We start from the raw sequence: 16831 nt of genomic DNA on the forward strand, positions 1-16831 counted from the left end.
TGATTTCTACTCCCACAAACTTTATTATTAATATTAATATATTTTTTTTTTTGGTTGGTTTTTTATTTGATTTTCCTTTATTGTTATTTTAAAGATATGATTTTTTATTCATTTGTTTGGTTTTAATATAAAAATATCATTTTGCCCATGCATTTAACAGTGACGGAAGGACCGGTTGTCCTGACGAAAGTGAAGTTAAAGGACTACAAGAACGATTTTGAAAATTGAGGGACTCAAATGTAAATCGAGTCCAAGTTCAGGGACTAATAAAATGATTAACCCTTTCGTAAGGATACTACTTGCATACTCTTTTGTTCGAATCACAGTTTGACATATATGTAAAAATAATTTATCAAAAACACACAAAAAAAACTTCTACACATATGTACATTGTTATTGATAAGAATGTAAGAGCTTCTACTTGGTAACGATGGAAGTATTCTCAATTTCGCAATTCGCACAAAGGCAACTGAGCTTGCGGTCAGTTGGTAAATATTTCGCTAACAGACAACTGACCTTGGGGTCAATTCACAACTAGTGGGAAATATGTAATGTCTTTTTCACCCTACTAGGGTTGCAAAAGTACTAATAAGGGTGTTTTTGACTTTCTACATTTCGTGAGAGGCTCAATTGGACGGATTGGATTGGATCCGTCGGTTTGGACGGATTTGATGTGTTCGTGTCAGAGTTATGCATCATTTCTCTTCTCACTTGTATGGTTTCCCAAAAAACTAGAAAGAAAATTGAAGAAAAATGGATTCACACGTGTGGTTCCCTCCCAAAGTTTATATTATACCTTCTTTCCCTCCATTCTGCAAAGAAAGAAACCCTAGAAGAAGCTGAGCTCTCTGTAGAGCTTAACAAATACTCACAAGATGCCGCGTGGTGACTTGTATAACTTCTTGAAGATAAGGGACGCCATAGATTCTGTGGGTGAGAAAGTGAACTTAATCGGCGTCGTCCTCGAGTGTGGTTTCCCTAGGAAAACCAAGGGCACTGGTAAATCTTCTTCTTTTAATTAAATGTGTATGTATATAAATTGTGCCATTTCCTCCTCACTTCCTTCAAACCTAGTCCACAAAACTTTTGCTTTTTATTTTTATTTTTATTTTTTGCAATTATTTATTTCTGTATACGTATGTTTGTGGTGGCGATGATGAAACAAAGGCCGAACTTACGGCTGCTTCCGCTTGGTCGGTAGTAGATTGATGAGACTCTTGACGTGAAGGTGTTGTTGCTGAGCCACTTCTTACTTTCTTTCATTTCTCTTAGTCAGTTTTAACATTTCTGTTTCTTTGTGTTAATTTCTTTTCTTCTGCTTTTAGATAGAAATTGTAATTCTCTCTGTTTGTTATGTACGCGTTTGTGTGAATCTTTTGCAGATTGGTTTTGTTCGGTCCGTATAATTGACGAGACGCATCAGGATCCTGGGTTACCAGTTAACGTTTTTACACAAACTAGGAATCAACTTCCCCGTATTTTGTCGGTTGGAGACATAATTCAGTTCCAACGCGTTTTGGTATTCCCCGAGCTTCAATCCATTAAATTTTCTCGCATTTCTGGGTGTCTTAAAAGTACAGATAATTGCTGATTGCTCAAGCCAATAGTTTATTCTGTATGGATTTTCCTTTTTATGCATCAATCGAAAGAAGAAAATATGATAAACTAAAGTTTCGTTTGTCTTTAAGTTCCTTTTTTTTCTTCACATTTTGCTGATGCTTGCATGATGAGATAGTTAATGAAGAATGATTCAGAGTGTTCCTCAAACTAGTGCGACATATTTGTACAAATACGTTCCAAATATTTTTTTGGTTGAATAAACCAATTGCTGCTGCTTTCCTTTCCGCCTCCTTTTTCCCTATTAAATCATGTTTTCTCCATTATCACAATGGTATTGTATTATCTCTTATGAAACAAAAGTGATGTTATGTATTATCCTTTGTACTCCATTTTGTTAAAAGCATGCAAAGTTCTGTGACCTTGACAAACATTACATTATGAAGCATAATCGGATTTGATTTGGGTTTGTGCAGATGAAAATTCATGATGATAAGATAAATGCTGTTTTTTACAAGAAGTACTCTAGCTTTGCTATATATGAAGGAAGGGATGGTAGAAATTTAGTTCCTTACCGAACTTACGAAACATTTCGCGAGAAAGACCTAGACAAGAATTTTGTGATAGACTTGAGAAGATGGTTGCAGAATTTTCAGTTTGATGAAGGTATTCTGAAAGTATTTTGTTTCAAATAAAGACATAACATAATTCAATTATGAAAATATATGAATTTAACTCGTTCTAAAAAAATAATACAATGTTGTGTTTAGTGATGGTGGGGGGAATAATCTAATTTGGAATCTCTCTCTGGAAAGTGCTGAGTTTTGTATGGAGCAACTTTCTGATCTAATTGTAAATATGAAGAAAGACAGGAACTTTTTTATTTCTTGGTCGATAGAGAGTTATCTCACAAGCCCGCCTTATGTGTTTATTTGGTTATCTAATTTTAATGGAAATGTATGCGCTTTGTAGGTGCAAATTATTTCTCGTTGATCAGGGAAATTAACGGAGGTGAAAGCTTTAATATGGTTTGTAAAGTAAGTCAACCATTTTTGTTAAATATGTGCACTAGTTAAATTAGTGCAGCTGATTATTTTTCTTTTTAAAAGAGAAAATGGGGAATACAGAAGGATATTTGAATTATTCTTAATTTATTCAAATGTGTTTAAAGATCTGACCTGGTTAAGTTACTTATTCTTTTTATTGTTTAATTATTCAATATACTGAGTACAATATAATTTTTTTCCTTGTTTACTACTTTAAGATAATTCATATCCATGAGGGTGCTGGAAATGAATGGATGGCCTTTGTTTGGGATGGAACTGATGCTCCACCATCCAATATTCTTCAAAAGTGAGTCGATAGTCGTCAATGTTTGTTTTTTCTTATAGAGCATCTTGATTAATTATAAAATTATGGGGTACTTTGTTTTTGGCCCTGTCTTGTTGGACTTCTTTCTTGTATTTATTTATTTTAAAGGAGGTTATCTGCCTTTCATTGAATTAGTGTTGAAGTTATAAAATTGATTGATCTTTTCAGCATACTTTCCTTGCAGAATTCTGATATTCTGCTATCCTTTTTTGCTGGTGTTCTTTTAATGCAATTCTCTATTGACGTGACCTTACTCAATTGCAACTTGTGTAATGGTGTATGACATTAGAGCATCATCTTAATGGACTGTGCCTGCATGCATGTGTTCAGTTAAATGGATATATAGGTTCGTGGTGAAAGCTAGTTTAGTTTTACTATATGGTTACTAGAGTTTTTATTTTGTTAAGTAAAATATCAAATGTTGGTAACTCTGAACCACAGGCTTGAAGATGAAATGCATCACCCACTTCCCCTACATCTGGAATCACTGCCTTTGCCAAGAGATACCTTATGTAGCTTTCCTTCTGTCGGAACTGTCTTAAGAGTGGTATCTCAAGACATTGAAAATGACAACCTTCGCTTGCTAAAAACTGGGGAGTGGGTAAAGCTTTTGAATTTGCTATGTGAAGTGCATGCAGGGTTATGGCGTTGTGTGTTAACACCATTCACAAAGCTTCGATATACACCAAATGAGGACCGTCTCAAACTTGAGCGGCAAAGGTCGTTACTTTTAGCTGAGATTTTATTATCATGCATTGCATCATTATGTTGCAACTTACTAAAACTCTGAGGCAATTTATATGGATTAGGTTATATGATGAACGATTGTCACGAAGTCCGCAAAGTTTAAGGCGGATGCCATTTTGGAGCTTACCTTGGCCTTCTCAAGTGACAGGTACCACACTGTTAGTTTCTTAGTGATGAATTTTTGGATTTGTTATTTCTCTGTTTCAACTCTTGGAAAACATATACTCTATGTTTTGAATTTCTCTTATGGCAATGACCTTTTTATGAATGTTTATTTCCTCCCTCAGAGGTTGATGGTGATGATGATGATGACCATGCGATATTTCTTACCTTAATGGATGTCGTCACAAGTTCAGAGGTATCTTACCTATTTCACGTTGCCTGTAACCCTTATTATTATTCTTTTTGAAATGTTAATGCCCGTGGCATTTTTTTGTTGAAACATCATAACTGCTGTGTATTCAATGTATGTATTCCAAACCTTGTAGGTTACAGCCAGTTTCAAGTGTGTAGTTCGAGTTGTAGCTGCTTTCCCATGGCAGGCTAAGGACTTCTGCTTTCCTGCTGGGATTGACAGAAGTAGGCTGACTCTGGAGGACTCAACCGCTAGAATTCATGCTTTCTTGTATGCAGAAGATGGGGTAAGAACTTGATTTCATCATTAAATTTATATTTGGACAGACTATATGTGTAGTCCCTCTTTTTTCCATGATTTTTTGTACCTCCTGATTGTCATTTTCATTTTATGATAGGTGAAGTTTTTTGATGGCCAGTCCTTTGTTAAGGCATTGGAGAGCAAACTTAATGCATTGTTAGGAGTGATTGCAGATAATGATGGGGAGCAAAATGACACTCGCAGAAATCCCCCATGGGTACAAGTTTGTCTAAAATCTCAAAGTGACAAATTGGGAAGTAGGCACTACCGGATTTTTGGCACCAAGCTGGTGGCCTGAATTAAATACGCTGCTCACATGGTTGGAAATCCGTACTGCAAATTGTCTGGCGAGTAAAATATTTCCCTGCTACAATACTCGTTTCTGGGAACTTTTGTATATTTTCTGTCGAGGAGCTTTTTGTATATGATAGTAATACAACTCTAATGAGCCTTTTGTGAATAAAAGAAATATCCCTTCTTTTTCGCGAGCAAGTATGTCCAGCCCTGTGAAAATGGCCCAGCTCTGATGGGCCAGCCTGACTCTGATCTTTTGCTTGGGCTGTGAGATTGCCTGGCCGAGTGTTATAGATGGTTTTGAGCTGGAATTTTTAATGTGCTCTTCAGTATATATTTGTTTTTGGGCCGACTATTTTTCAACATACCACACTCCAAATTTGGCTTCAAAATTGATGGTCCACAAAACTTATGAAGAGGTCATACCAGAGTTTCAGCCTCCACAAACCACCATATATTTTCACAATTCAAGCCATGTTCTCTTTGATTTAAATGTATCTATTTTTTTTGGGTAAAGGATTTTATTAAAGTGAAAAGAGATGCACACCGAAAAGAGAGTTCTACCTCCAACAACGGAAATTATGAAGTAACGAAAACTAACGCAAAATGAATCTACTGAATTCTAGCCTGCTGCAGAACAACGCCGAGAGTCATACCTCTAACTGAAATTTAGAAGCGATACATGGTTTTTTATATGTGAGGCAAAAGCATTGTTATTTTCTACTTGCGCGAGTCTCTCTATGTCTATTGTACAATTTGTGCCAAACAACAAAAGCTTTTTTTCCAAATAATTTGAGGAGCATCAGATACCTGTACATATGCATTCTAGAGGAAAATATTTGTTTGTAATAGACGGAACAGCAAAAAGAGCCTTGTAGTTCCTGAAGACCACCATTGCCAACAAAACTATAAGGGTGCTGGTGCAACATGCTCATTCGGGTGGTGTGGCACAGCCATCCCACCGGGAGCAGCAACAGCATGCCTGCGTTGTCGCTCACGAAGATATAGGACAGTGAGGAGACAAACAAAAAGAGTCAATATTGTCGCATTTCCTTCCTCTAGAAGCACATTATCTACCCATTCTTCCACCTTGGGATAAACTTCAGGCAATGAATCGATCACATGGACCTGCATATAGACCCAAATGGAGAAAAAGAAAACGAATGAATGAAGATTCAGAGAACGGATTTACATCAATGCTCATCCATCATGGACCTACAAATCAAGCATGCATTTCAAGGGGATAACTTTTTACAAGGATATTGCATATTAACAGGGATTTACAATTCAAACTGTAAAGGACTATGAGCAACCTTAATTTCACTAACTCACTAATCAGCATTTTGTCAATTGAAGCACTTTGCATGAAAACTTGGGCACACGGTAGCCAAACAATTCAGCATGGTTGATTCTTAAACTTCCTAATACTTTATCAACAAATAATCTTTTTGAAGAAATAATCAACTTTACTGGTAAAATACAGTATTCCCCAAAAGAAAATGTTTCAAAAAGTCATTCTACTTTCCATGTATGTCAATTTAGTACCATATATTTTCCACACAGGGACCAGGATCTTTTTCCTTTGATAATTAAAAATGAAAAAAAAAAAAAAAAAGGAGTCCGGGTTTTAGTTTGGAGATGATAATAACCAGAAGCAATATCATGCTGATCCAACTATAATAACCTTGATCAATCAAGGAATATACCCACTTAACTCCCAGTGGGTGTTGGAAGAACTGTCTGCAGGAGTAAGAATCAGAAAAGTCTTCCACATTTTAAGAACTATTTGAACTGGCAGATAACACTATTAATAGCATTAGAAAGAAGCTAGGTCCAGCAGCCATAAGGAAAATGCTGCACTTTGAGACACTTTAACACTATTCAAGATTGAAAAATTGCACGATACCACTGATTAGTGATTACTATAACTATTATTTGAAAAGGCAGTAAGGATAATCAACAAGAACTAACCAGGAAACCATCGGCATAATTTTTTCGTATCCATAAGCTTGTAAGGGCTAATGTGACAGGCAACTTTGCTGCTGGATCAATCTCTAGAGCTTGATCATAGTAACGCTTCGCGAGATGAAGATCCAAAGGCAGCCCTTGTCCATGCTCATGCATGTAACCAAGGTTGAACATGGCTTGTGCATTAGACTGGGTCCTGGCATGCTTGTAAGCCTCTGCCGCACGTTCATAATCTCTCTCAGTACCCTAAGAAAGGAAGAAGGAAAAGAAAAACAGTCAAGGAGAGATCAAGCTGCGTAACTCTAATGATAGATCCTGAAGATAGAGTAGTGACAAACATATTTCATCCTGAGACACCTACCTGACCATAGTAATATGCATCCCCAATCAGCAAAGCAGCATGTTCATTACCCTGCTCAGATGCTTGCCACCACAATGAATGAGCACGCTGATGCCTTTCTGCATCCGTGCAGAAACCGGATTCTCCTATGCACATGCTACGTTCTCCATATTTGTCAAGAATCCATGCAGCGTTACTTTGCGCTACCTCATAGCCTAACTCAGCCATCCTTGAATACAAGAAGAATGCCTTGCCCATGTCCCCTTTTAAGTATGATTCTAGTGCCCATCTGGACAAGGAGTTCCATGGTCCCCTTTCTGCAACTAGTTTGTACAATACAGTGGCCTGAAACGAATTAAATCTTAATTATGAATTGGAATTATCAGTGCATGTGTGTTGGTGCATCTTAAGATCATTTACTTAAAATTAAATGACAAATCACTTTTTCATTTCCACAAATAGTAGAAGAAAATAAAATAAATCTTCTCAAATCTCTTCTATTGCATATTTTGTTCTTTAGGGGAAAAAGAAAGGACATGGAAAGCTAAAAACAAACCAAACTAATTTAAGAGAAAATAACTGTGAGTTTACCCTGGGAAGATTTTTCTTAAGCCCAACTCCAGTATGAAACATCTTTCCCAGCTGGTAGAATGCCTTGGGTTGACCAGCATTAGCAGCCACTATAAAGTATTTACATGCAATTTTCACATCTCTCTTTACCCCAATCCCTTTGAGATACATTACTCCTAGGTTATAGTGCCCCCCTGCGTCTTCATTCTCAGCAGCCTTCTCAAAATACTCTTTTGCCTGTGATTAAAAGGATGATGAAAAGGATTAGATGTAACATATGAATGAATGAAACAACCTATCAATGTATTGGAAGGAACTTTCATAGGAAAACTACGCTCTGGGAAACTATTACGACTAGCAATGTGGAATTTTATTCCCAGGTGATCGTTTATAAAAAATGATAAAGGTAACAACAATCAGTAACATAACATAGTTTTCAAAATATAAGAACGCATAAAGCTTATAAATACAGGTAGAGATAGAGATAGAGCCCAGGTGTATTCTTACTTTGGTGTAGTTCTTCTTCTCCACCCCATATCCTTTAACATACAAATAGCCCATCCCGTTATAGGCTGAATAAAGCTCCTGTTTGGCTGCGAGTGTAAGCCACTCCAGAGCCTTGGTGTAATTCCTCTCAACCCCAGCTCCTCTAGCATAAATCTCCCCAAGCAGCTCCATCGCCCGAGGCTCTCCCTTCTCCAACGCCTTCAAAAACCACGACAACGCCTTGGCATGGTCACGCCTCAACCCTCTCAGACCAAAATAGTAAAAGAGACCAATCTTATACATTGCCGCAGAGTTTCCCTTCTGAGCTTGGTACTCCAAAATCTGAAAGTCCTCATCTTCTTCGCCTCTGCTCTTCCTCAACGCCTCCTTGTTCTCCTCAGCTCCATTGTGGATCCTCACTGGCTCGATCACCGGCGAGTCCTTCGAAATTAGGAAGCTATTCACTGCTGCCTCGGCTAATTCCGAGTAAAGCTTCACTGCTTTATCAAACATCTGCAAACCAAACAAAAGACAAAGGCAACAACAAAATCAATCCTTGAATTTCCTCCTTTTTATAGCTGCAACCAAACACAGATCGCTAAAATTTGAAGAGCCAGCCAGGGTTTCCATACATCTTGCCTAAAGTAAGTATAAGCGAGAGCCATCTTCGACTGCATGTTACCACCCTCGGAAGCGAAGTAGTGGTACGTGAAGGCCTTGGCTTTGTTCTGCTTCCTCATCTGGCCCGTAGCGTACAGAAACCCGAGCACGGACCGCGCGTGAGGGAGACCGCGGGAAGCTGATTCCTCGATCTCCGAAACGGCGTCGTCCATGAGCGTCGTGTCGCCGGAGCTGACGGACTTGATTAATTTGGATACGGTGGAGTAGTAGCGTTCGTCCGGGTTGTTGGTCGGGTCGGGCCTAAAGGGGTCGGGCTCGAAGATGGGGCGCCAGGAACCCGGGTCGAGCTCCTCCTCGGACTGTGGGGAGCCGGAGTCGCCGAACTCATCCCACTCGGGCGAGTCATTTTGAGTCGAGTCGGCGGGCGGTGAGTCGTCGGGCGAAGTGGGGGTGTTTAAGAGGTCGTCTTGAGAGAGGACGAGGACATATGGCCGAGCGAAGAGAGAGAGAGGGTAGAGAGAGACAATCAGGAGAGCGAAGATGAGTTTCCGAGTTGCAAAATTCATTGCTTTGCCAAATAACAGAACGGAGAAGATGAAGAAGAAGGCGGAGGAGGAAGATGATTGGGAATTTGGGAAACAACGTTAAGCTTAGAGAGAGGGGTAATGTTGGGATGGGCGTTAGTTGTAAAATTTGTTTCGGTTGCTACTTGCCACGTAGAATGCAGTCATTTTGCCAATCAATTCTTGCCACGTAAGCAGACGTACAATTGCGTGCGTGTATATGTGTATAGATTATAGAAGAGTATAGTCACCACCATAGCTGCTGACTTGCTGAGCTCCTGCAACCTGCTCTGTTCTGCGTCGTTAACAATGTCGATAGAGCTCAAACTTTCACGAATTAATCGCGTCTATCGCCCTTCTGTAACTGCTCTCTCTCTCTTGTGTGTTTCTAATTATACAACAAATATATGATGAAGATGATGATGAGATGGAATTTCAGGAAGTTGTTGAGGGTAAAATCATAGTGAGGTCTTCTTCTTCAATCTCCCACTATGGAATTCGCCTCGCTGTTAACGGATCTGTCAACTTGCAGGTTCGAATTTTCCCCTCTGTTTAGTTCCCGATAAAATCAATGAAAAACAAACTCTTCAATTTTTTTATATATTGTTTTTCTTCCTAAAAATCGTATCTTTTATTACTGAATGTTTCAGAATGAAGCGAAAACTGAGATCAATTACAGAACTAAACAAAACTGATTTGATAAATTGCATTTTTTAAGTAGCCGAATAGGTGGCAAGGTCCTTCTGCTGTTTCTGGTTCATGATTACTATTATTGTTTTCTACAGGTTCGTGGAGGATCGGCGGGAGTTATCGAGACTTTGGTTGGTGTCGCCAAGCCTATTTCCATTGTGTGAGTGCGATTTTCATAGCTTTTGGACATTGTTTGCTGGTTCTTGGATTTAAATTTTCAATTTTCAATTTTCTTGCCTTGTAAAGTATTGTAATTGGCAGAAATTGAACTCCGTAACTATTATGCTGCATTTGATTTTGGTAGATTTGTGTAATTGCAGCCCCATTTATTAACCTTGAGTTACACTATTGCAATTGTGGTAAAAATAATCCAATATCTTGTTTCTAATTACGAAGGGATTGGGTTCTTATGTGTTTGTCCTCTTTGCCTCGGATGAGGTTTTCCACAACTGATTTGTTTTACTTACTTGGAAACAGGAATAAAATTATTGAGGTTAGACCTTCTGGAAAGATTGCTTCAGGCACATCAGAGGTATCTTCGAAGTAATTCAATTTTAACAGTTGTTTTAAACTTGGAAGAAAAGATGTTAAACCTTGAATCACTATGATATTCCAACAATGTATGGTACCAGTAGTAAATTTGACAGCCATGGCCTCTTTCATATTTCAAGTCACAATATAAATCCCGTTGTGCATTCATAGCTGCTTTTATCTTAGTAAAACTTGCATCATTTCCTTTTGTTTAGTTGGAGGTGAATTTGCAAATTATATTTCGTGTTTGTGGCAGATTCCATTTTCCATGAATATCAAGCAGCCGGGAGAAAAGAACCTGGAAAGGTTCTATGAGACCTTCCATGGAGCAAATATTAACATTCAGGTGCATATTTTTATCTTTAAAAGTGAAAATGTTCAGTGGTTCACACTCTGACTTGAGAATCATTGGTATCAATTCCAAATTCCCACCTTGGTAATGCATTTTATTTTCATATTTATCTGAAACCTGATGATTAATAAAATGTTCCATAGTATTTATTAACTGTAGATATATCGAGAGGATACCTGCATAAATCATTATCTACAACAATGGAGTTCATAGTTGAAAGTGATAAAGGTAGGTTTTGAATGCACTTTTGTATGTAATATATTTACAGGTACTAAATGGTTTTACCTTTTCTTTGTAATTTCACTTAAATACTTCAATTAAAGTTAATGCTTCGATGATATTTTGTCTTTTAGCTGATCTTCTTGAGCGACCAGTTTCTCCGGAGATGGTTATCTTTTACCTTACTCAGGATACTCAAAGGCATCCGCTACTTCCTGAACTAAAGTCAGGTTTGCTTCTTTCCTTCGCATGCCTATGAAAAAAAATGTACCATATAGAAACTATGTGTTCCATTTAACATCTAATTTCTTTTTGGAAGATGTTGAATGTGTCATGACATGATCAACTTATGATTGGTATTGCTGAAATAGGTGGATTCCGGGTTATTGGGAAAATGTCCACTCAATGTTGTTTATCAGATCCCATTGTTGGTGAACTAACTGTAGAAGCGTCTGCAGTTCCAATTTGTTCGATTGACATGCACTTGCTTCGTGTAGAGTCAATCCTTCTTGGGGAGAAAATAGTAACTGAACAGTCTCTGATTCAGACTACACAGGCATGCACCCTTTCTCATCTCATTAACGTATTCAACTCAACTTGTCACTAACATTTTTTTAGGCTTCCTCTTGATATATCAGATGGCAGATGGAGATGTCTGCCGTAATATGACTCTACCCATTTATGTTATACTTCCCCGTCTTTTGACTTGTCCTACCGTCTTAGCTGGGTAAGTTCCCCAACTAGATGATTTGCATTGCACCTCAAGCTAGACATTTGAACATCCGTTTTATACTGTTGAATGTCACATCACATGATTTCATGATCATTGGCCGTTGGGATGTTCATTAATTTAAGTTTTTTAGTAGTTCATGAGAACCCAAGAACTATTTGTACTGCATACGAACCACTGCATTGTGCAACTATATGATATGCTAAATCTGCTCTGTTTGTGTGGTTGCGCCATTTAAGCATCAAAAGTGTAGTTTGTTCACGTCAACTCACTCCTTTGTTAACTTTTTGTGCAGTCCATTTTCAATAGAATTTAAAGTTGCCGTAGTCATAACATTTCAATCAGATGTAGCGAAAGTGCATTCAAAATCTGATCCTACAACTCCCAGACTATGGGTAAGCATCGTTTCAGCTTTTTACTGAAACTGATAGATATTCTCCTATCTGATTCTCGTTGCATTCTGAATTTTAGCTTGCAATGGAAAGTTTACCGCTTGAACTTGTTCGAACAAGGTGAGAGGAAGGCGAGTAGGATATAGGCAGTCAAACCCATTACAGGGAGAAGAACGGAGCTGCAACATATGCTTTGCTGGTCATTTTGCTCCTCCTTCCCATATTGGGCCTATCTTGTTAGAGGACTTCCTAGGTGTCTCTAGGCCTCGTGAAAAGTACAAGAACATGAACACATTTGAAACCTTCAAAATATGGAAGCATGTGAATGGATCATTAAAAAAAACATCATAACTTAAAACAAAATACGTTCTGACATGGAAATATTTATCATAGATAAGCCTTTTTGTTAATTTGAAACCTAGGGCTATGCACACGAAGCTATACTGTTATTTTTTTAATTTTTAATGGGTACCGCCGCGCGGTTATACTCTTTAAATATATTCGAATATTTTAAAAGTACAGTACCGTGTCTATACTTTTAAAATATTTGAATATACAATTTTTGACATATTATTTTGGGGCTCAGGGCTAAAATACCACTTTAGCCCATAGCACTAGACTTATTTCTTCAATTATTTTATTTATACAAGCGATATTGGGGAATGAGAATATAAATTCTTTCCGATACCTCCAATTATAATGATTTCCAGCTTTTAGCCCATTGGGCAAGAATAAAAAATATATTTTATTTGTAAAAAATAATACGGGTTAAACCCATAAATACAACAACAATAAATAGGGATCCACCAACATTTTGTGGATCAAAGAATGTTGAATTTCAAAGTATGAAATAGCTTGTATAATAATTTACTTTCTAAAATGTCCATTTGAAGCGTATTGCCGCACGGCTATACTTTTAAAATAGTTGACTATATGTAAAACGTATAGCCGTGCGGCTATACTGTTGTTTTATTTTTAATTTTTTTTAAAGAGTATAGCCGTTTAGAACAGCCGAATATATGTAAACCGTATAGCCGCGCGGCTATACTCTTTTATTATTTTTTAAGCTTATAGCCGCGCGGCTATACATTGGTTATTATTATTTTTTTTAAAGAGAGTATAGCCGGGCTGCTATACTGTCAAAATAGTCACATATATTCAACTCGTATAGTCGCGTGGCTATACTTTTAAAATAGTTGAATGTTGGTAAAGCGTATTGCCGCACGGCTATACGTTTTGTATTTTTTTATTATTGAAGAGTATAGTCGCACGGCTATACGTTTTTAAAATATTCGAATATATGTAAAGAGTACAGCCGCACGGCTAGACGGTTTTTATTTTTTATTTTTTATTTTTTAAGGTGTAAGGCCGCTCGGCTATACTTTCAAAGTTGAATACATGTACAGAGTATAGCCGACCGGCTATACCTCTAAACTATTCGAATATACAAAGATTATAGCCTCGCGTTTGTACGTTTTTTCTTTTTTCTTTTTAAATAGTATAGCCGCGCGGCTATACGATTTACATATACAATTTTGCCATATTATTGTAGGGCTTTGGGCTAAAATACCACTTTAGTCCATTGCTCTAGACTTATTTCTTCAATTATTTTACTAATAGAAGTAATATTGGGTAATGAGAATATAAATTCTTTCAAATAACTGCCATTATAATGATTTCCAGCTCTTAGCCCATTAGGAAAGAATAAAAAACGGATTTTATTTATAAGAAATAATATGAGTTAAACCCATAAAAACAAGAACAAAAAATAAGGATCCACCAACATCTTGTGGATCAAAGAATGTTGAATTTCATAGTATAAAATTGCTTGTATAAGAATTTACTTTTGCAGTATAAAAATAGAGATTTACTTTTGAAATCTTCAGCTTTGGTTGCTAAATTTTAGCAGTTCACTTTGGGATGCTGTTGAAAGCTAAAGCATCATTCTGCCGCAAATATTTTATTGCAAATTACTTCTACTAGTTTATATTATTGTTAGAATTATTTAAGGGGAATAAACTGCCTTCTGAAATGGATTGTAGTTGCTGATACGTTTGAAAATAGGTGTACCAAACTGATCAAAATGTTCAAGGAACTGAAATTTCAAATAAGCTCAAACAAGGAAGGAGTTAATAAAATAAAATAAAGGTCCTTCACAAAGAATAATTCTAACATAAGCAAAGCATCTCATCATTTATTACGATTTCATCCAGGCTCTAAACACTTGTAGGCAGTGAGCAAACCAAATGTCAACCATATTCAGATATCTGCTCCTCAATAGAGTTCAACAGAATTACTTACACTTATTCAACTGAAAACTCAAACAACATGCTGTGTCTGTACTTCTCGCCAGGTTGAACCACAATGGACGGGAAGTTTGGTGTGTTTATTGCATTTGGAAACCCCTGTGTCTCCAAACAGAGCCCGGCATGCTTTCCATAGACAGCGCCTCCTTTGCCAACAACCCCATTGACATAATTTCCAGTGTAAAACTGCATCCCGGGGGCATTGCTCCATAGGTTAAGGACCCTTGAGCTGGATGGGTCCCTCACTCTTGCAGCATGTTTCAGGCCTTCTTTCTCTTCCCCACAGTCCAGCACATAGTTGTGGTCATACCCTATACCGACCTCATGGATGGACACACCGATCCTCTTCTGAGCGGTGAAATCAAAGGGTGTGCCTTTAACTGGCTTGATTTCACCTGTTGGGACTGTGTTTTCATCCACAGGGGTAACATGGTTTGCCCAGATTTGAATTGCATGGTCGAGTATGTTCCCCGAGTTATGGCCAGCTAAGTTCCAGTAGGTGTGCTGAGCTAAACTGACTGGGGTGGGCTTGGTCTCAGGTACTGCTTCCATGTCAAGTCTCATCGATGTCGTTGAAGTAAGCGTATAAGTTGCAGTCAAAGAAAGATTACCTGGGTAACCTATTGCAAGGCAACAAATAAAAATAAAAATAAAAATAAAAGAGAGAGAGAGAGAGAGAGAGAGAGAGAGAGAGAGAGAGAGAGAGAGAGAACCTTCCTCCCCATCACGACTATGATACTTAAAAGTGATGGATCCATTATCGCCTTTTTTATGTTCTGCTACCTCCCATATCTGCTTATCATACCCCTTGTGACCACCTAACGAGAGGACAAAAAATCAGCAGGATGTATACCACGTGAATTCAGTTGTGCAAATATCAGCAAGGGCAACAATAGAATAGATCATTAATCACAATCAAATGCCAATCAGACTCGTCTTCTAAACACCATATCCCCTGCATTCTTCAAGAAAGTGAATGAAGGAAAGTATTTGTATTGTCTATGATATGATTCAAACAACATAAATTTAGCAGCAAATTTAGGCAAATCGAAAATAAACAGAAAAAGTCGATAGCAACAAAGGCCTTGAAAATGAAAAACTGGACAAATCCATACCATGGAGACTGTTTGGAGGTCTGTTAACAGGCAAAGAGTAGTCAGTTCCGTTGAGTGTAAATTTTCCATCTTTGATTCTATTTGCGACCCGACCCACAATGCAGCCAAAATAAGGAGCAAGCCCTTGCTGATCACACAAGCGATGGCATTTCAAAAGGAAAATACATATTAAAACACAAGTACAAAAGCTCATCATTCCCATTCCAAATGTAAAATTCTAACAGTTCAATCCCAACAACTGATCCCTCAACAGAGAAAAAAGACATTGGATAGCATTCACATTAAATCTCCAAATTCCTTCATTCTTGGTTCACCAAATTGACAACTTTAACAAATAATTCTCTTGCTTTACTATGAAAACAGCTGATCAACACACAAAGAATCAATTTTTGCACGATATCACAAACAACAGGAAGAAAAATCAAACGGGTTGGCAGAAAAAAGGGAATAAAATTTACCATATACGGGTCAACTGAGTCGAATCCAAGAACAACATCAGCCAATTTTCCTTCAAAATTCACACCAACCAATCCAAACATCAGCAACATTTTCTCAGATGACCACAAATACTATACAATGAAACTGCCTATCTAAAACAGCAGACAGATCGACAGAAAAAGGAAATCTCTTTAGATACCATCTTTTCCAGGAACAGATAAGGAGGTGATGGTGCAGCCATAGTTAGTGATGAAGACACGCATGGTCCCATTGTTCAGCTCAAAGATTTCTGCTTTCTGGTTCTGATCTGCCATTGTTGCCAAGACTAGAGCGTAACAGAGTGAGAGAGAGAGAGAGAGAGATCGAGACGTTTTTGAATTCTGATGCTTACCGTTCTCCTCCTTTTAAGTTGTGGTGGTGGGGTGACGTCATCTCTCCCAGATATGTTGCCAACATGGTTCCTAGTTCATCCTGTTCTCTATCTGTCAATCTCCTATCAAATTGAAATGTCATAGATGCCCTTACTTATTTTGTCGCCTAGTAGGGTAGAAACGACTTTGTACATTCTTCGTATTCGCAAATTTTCCCCAAGGTCCTTTGTCGTATGTGAAAAATATTTGCCACTGGAGCACATCATTTGGTTTTATCAAATTTCTCTACTGCTGTGCGTTTTGTTTGAGTCAGTATCCGAGGGAAACCCAACTGCCAAAACCTGACCTCAGGAGAACTCCAACTCCTGCAATGGCGTCTCAATCGTCGTCCGTACAGTCCCTGCGTCCATATTCTCCCAGGAGCCAAGTACACAGAAATAAGAGTGACCCAGAAAACATGATACCTGGAGAATTCTCTCTCCTCAGTTGTAAATCCCATACTTCTGCTTTTTTAA

At 37.9% G+C, this 16831-nt stretch overlaps 4 protein-coding genes and 1 non-coding gene across 6 annotated transcripts; 3 read left to right on the forward strand and 2 right to left on the reverse strand.

The window, feature by feature from the left end:
• Nucleotides 1-714: 714 nt before the first annotated feature.
• Nucleotides 715-4818, forward strand: LOC110747423 (protection of telomeres protein 1a). 2 transcript variants are annotated; one of them, XM_021947610.2, is made up of 10 exons: nucleotides 715-999; nucleotides 1383-1519; nucleotides 2034-2223; nucleotides 2530-2594; nucleotides 2822-2910; nucleotides 3370-3648; nucleotides 3738-3823; nucleotides 3963-4033; nucleotides 4164-4316; nucleotides 4504-4818. In XM_021947610.2, exons 1-10 carry the CDS (start codon nucleotides 876-878, stop codon nucleotides 4561-4563), a joined length of 1254 nt encoding a protein of 417 aa, XP_021803302.2. In that variant the 5' UTR covers nucleotides 715-875; the 3' UTR covers nucleotides 4564-4818. The 2 variants fall into 2 exon arrangements, with proteins under 2 accessions (XP_021803302.2, XP_021803295.2); XM_021947603.2 differs by having other exon boundaries at nucleotides 716-999; nucleotides 4428-4818.
• On the forward strand, nucleotides 1149-1246 carry LOC148294656 (small nucleolar RNA snoR113). Its single transcript, XR_015836173.1, has one exon. It is a non-coding gene; the product is annotated as a small nucleolar RNA snoR113 (small nucleolar RNA).
• Nucleotides 4819-5255: 437 nt separating the features above from the next.
• EBS5 (HCP-like superfamily protein) lies at nucleotides 5256-9289 on the reverse strand. Its single transcript, XM_021945789.2, has 6 exons — nucleotides 8621-9289; nucleotides 8010-8501; nucleotides 7524-7739; nucleotides 6954-7277; nucleotides 6596-6838; nucleotides 5256-5752 (listed from the first exon to the last, which is right to left on the reverse strand). The coding sequence occupies exons 1-6, from the start codon at nucleotides 9173-9175 to the stop codon at nucleotides 5531-5533; spliced, it is 2052 nt and encodes a 683-aa protein (XP_021801481.2). The 5' UTR covers nucleotides 9176-9289; the 3' UTR covers nucleotides 5256-5530.
• Nucleotides 9290-9381: 92 nt separating this feature from the next.
• Nucleotides 9382-12496, forward strand: LOC110745677 (Vacuolar protein sorting-associated protein 26). Its single transcript, XM_021945798.2, has 11 exons — nucleotides 9382-9532; nucleotides 9612-9704; nucleotides 9958-10022; nucleotides 10340-10394; nucleotides 10650-10739; nucleotides 10889-10973; nucleotides 11099-11194; nucleotides 11336-11520; nucleotides 11603-11691; nucleotides 11990-12089; nucleotides 12166-12496. The coding sequence occupies exons 1-11, from the start codon at nucleotides 9482-9484 to the stop codon at nucleotides 12208-12210; spliced, it is 954 nt and encodes a 317-aa protein (XP_021801490.1). The 5' UTR covers nucleotides 9382-9481; the 3' UTR covers nucleotides 12211-12496.
• A 1756-nt stretch (nucleotides 12497-14252) lies between these two features.
• On the reverse strand, nucleotides 14253-16364 carry LOC110746686 (Galactose mutarotase-like superfamily protein). Its single transcript, XM_021946929.2, has 5 exons — nucleotides 16145-16364; nucleotides 15966-16015; nucleotides 15508-15634; nucleotides 15106-15210; nucleotides 14253-15012 (listed from the first exon to the last, which is right to left on the reverse strand). The coding sequence occupies exons 1-5, from the start codon at nucleotides 16257-16259 to the stop codon at nucleotides 14390-14392; spliced, it is 1020 nt and encodes a 339-aa protein (XP_021802621.2). The 5' UTR covers nucleotides 16260-16364; the 3' UTR covers nucleotides 14253-14389.
• Nucleotides 16365-16831: the final 467 nt, after the last annotated feature.

Source organism: Prunus avium, chromosome 5 (genome assembly GCF_965620075.1).
Source record: "Prunus avium chromosome 5, drPruAviu1.hap1.1, whole genome shotgun sequence".
In the NCBI taxonomy this organism is placed as follows: Eukaryota; Viridiplantae; Streptophyta; class Magnoliopsida; order Rosales; family Rosaceae; genus Prunus; species Prunus avium.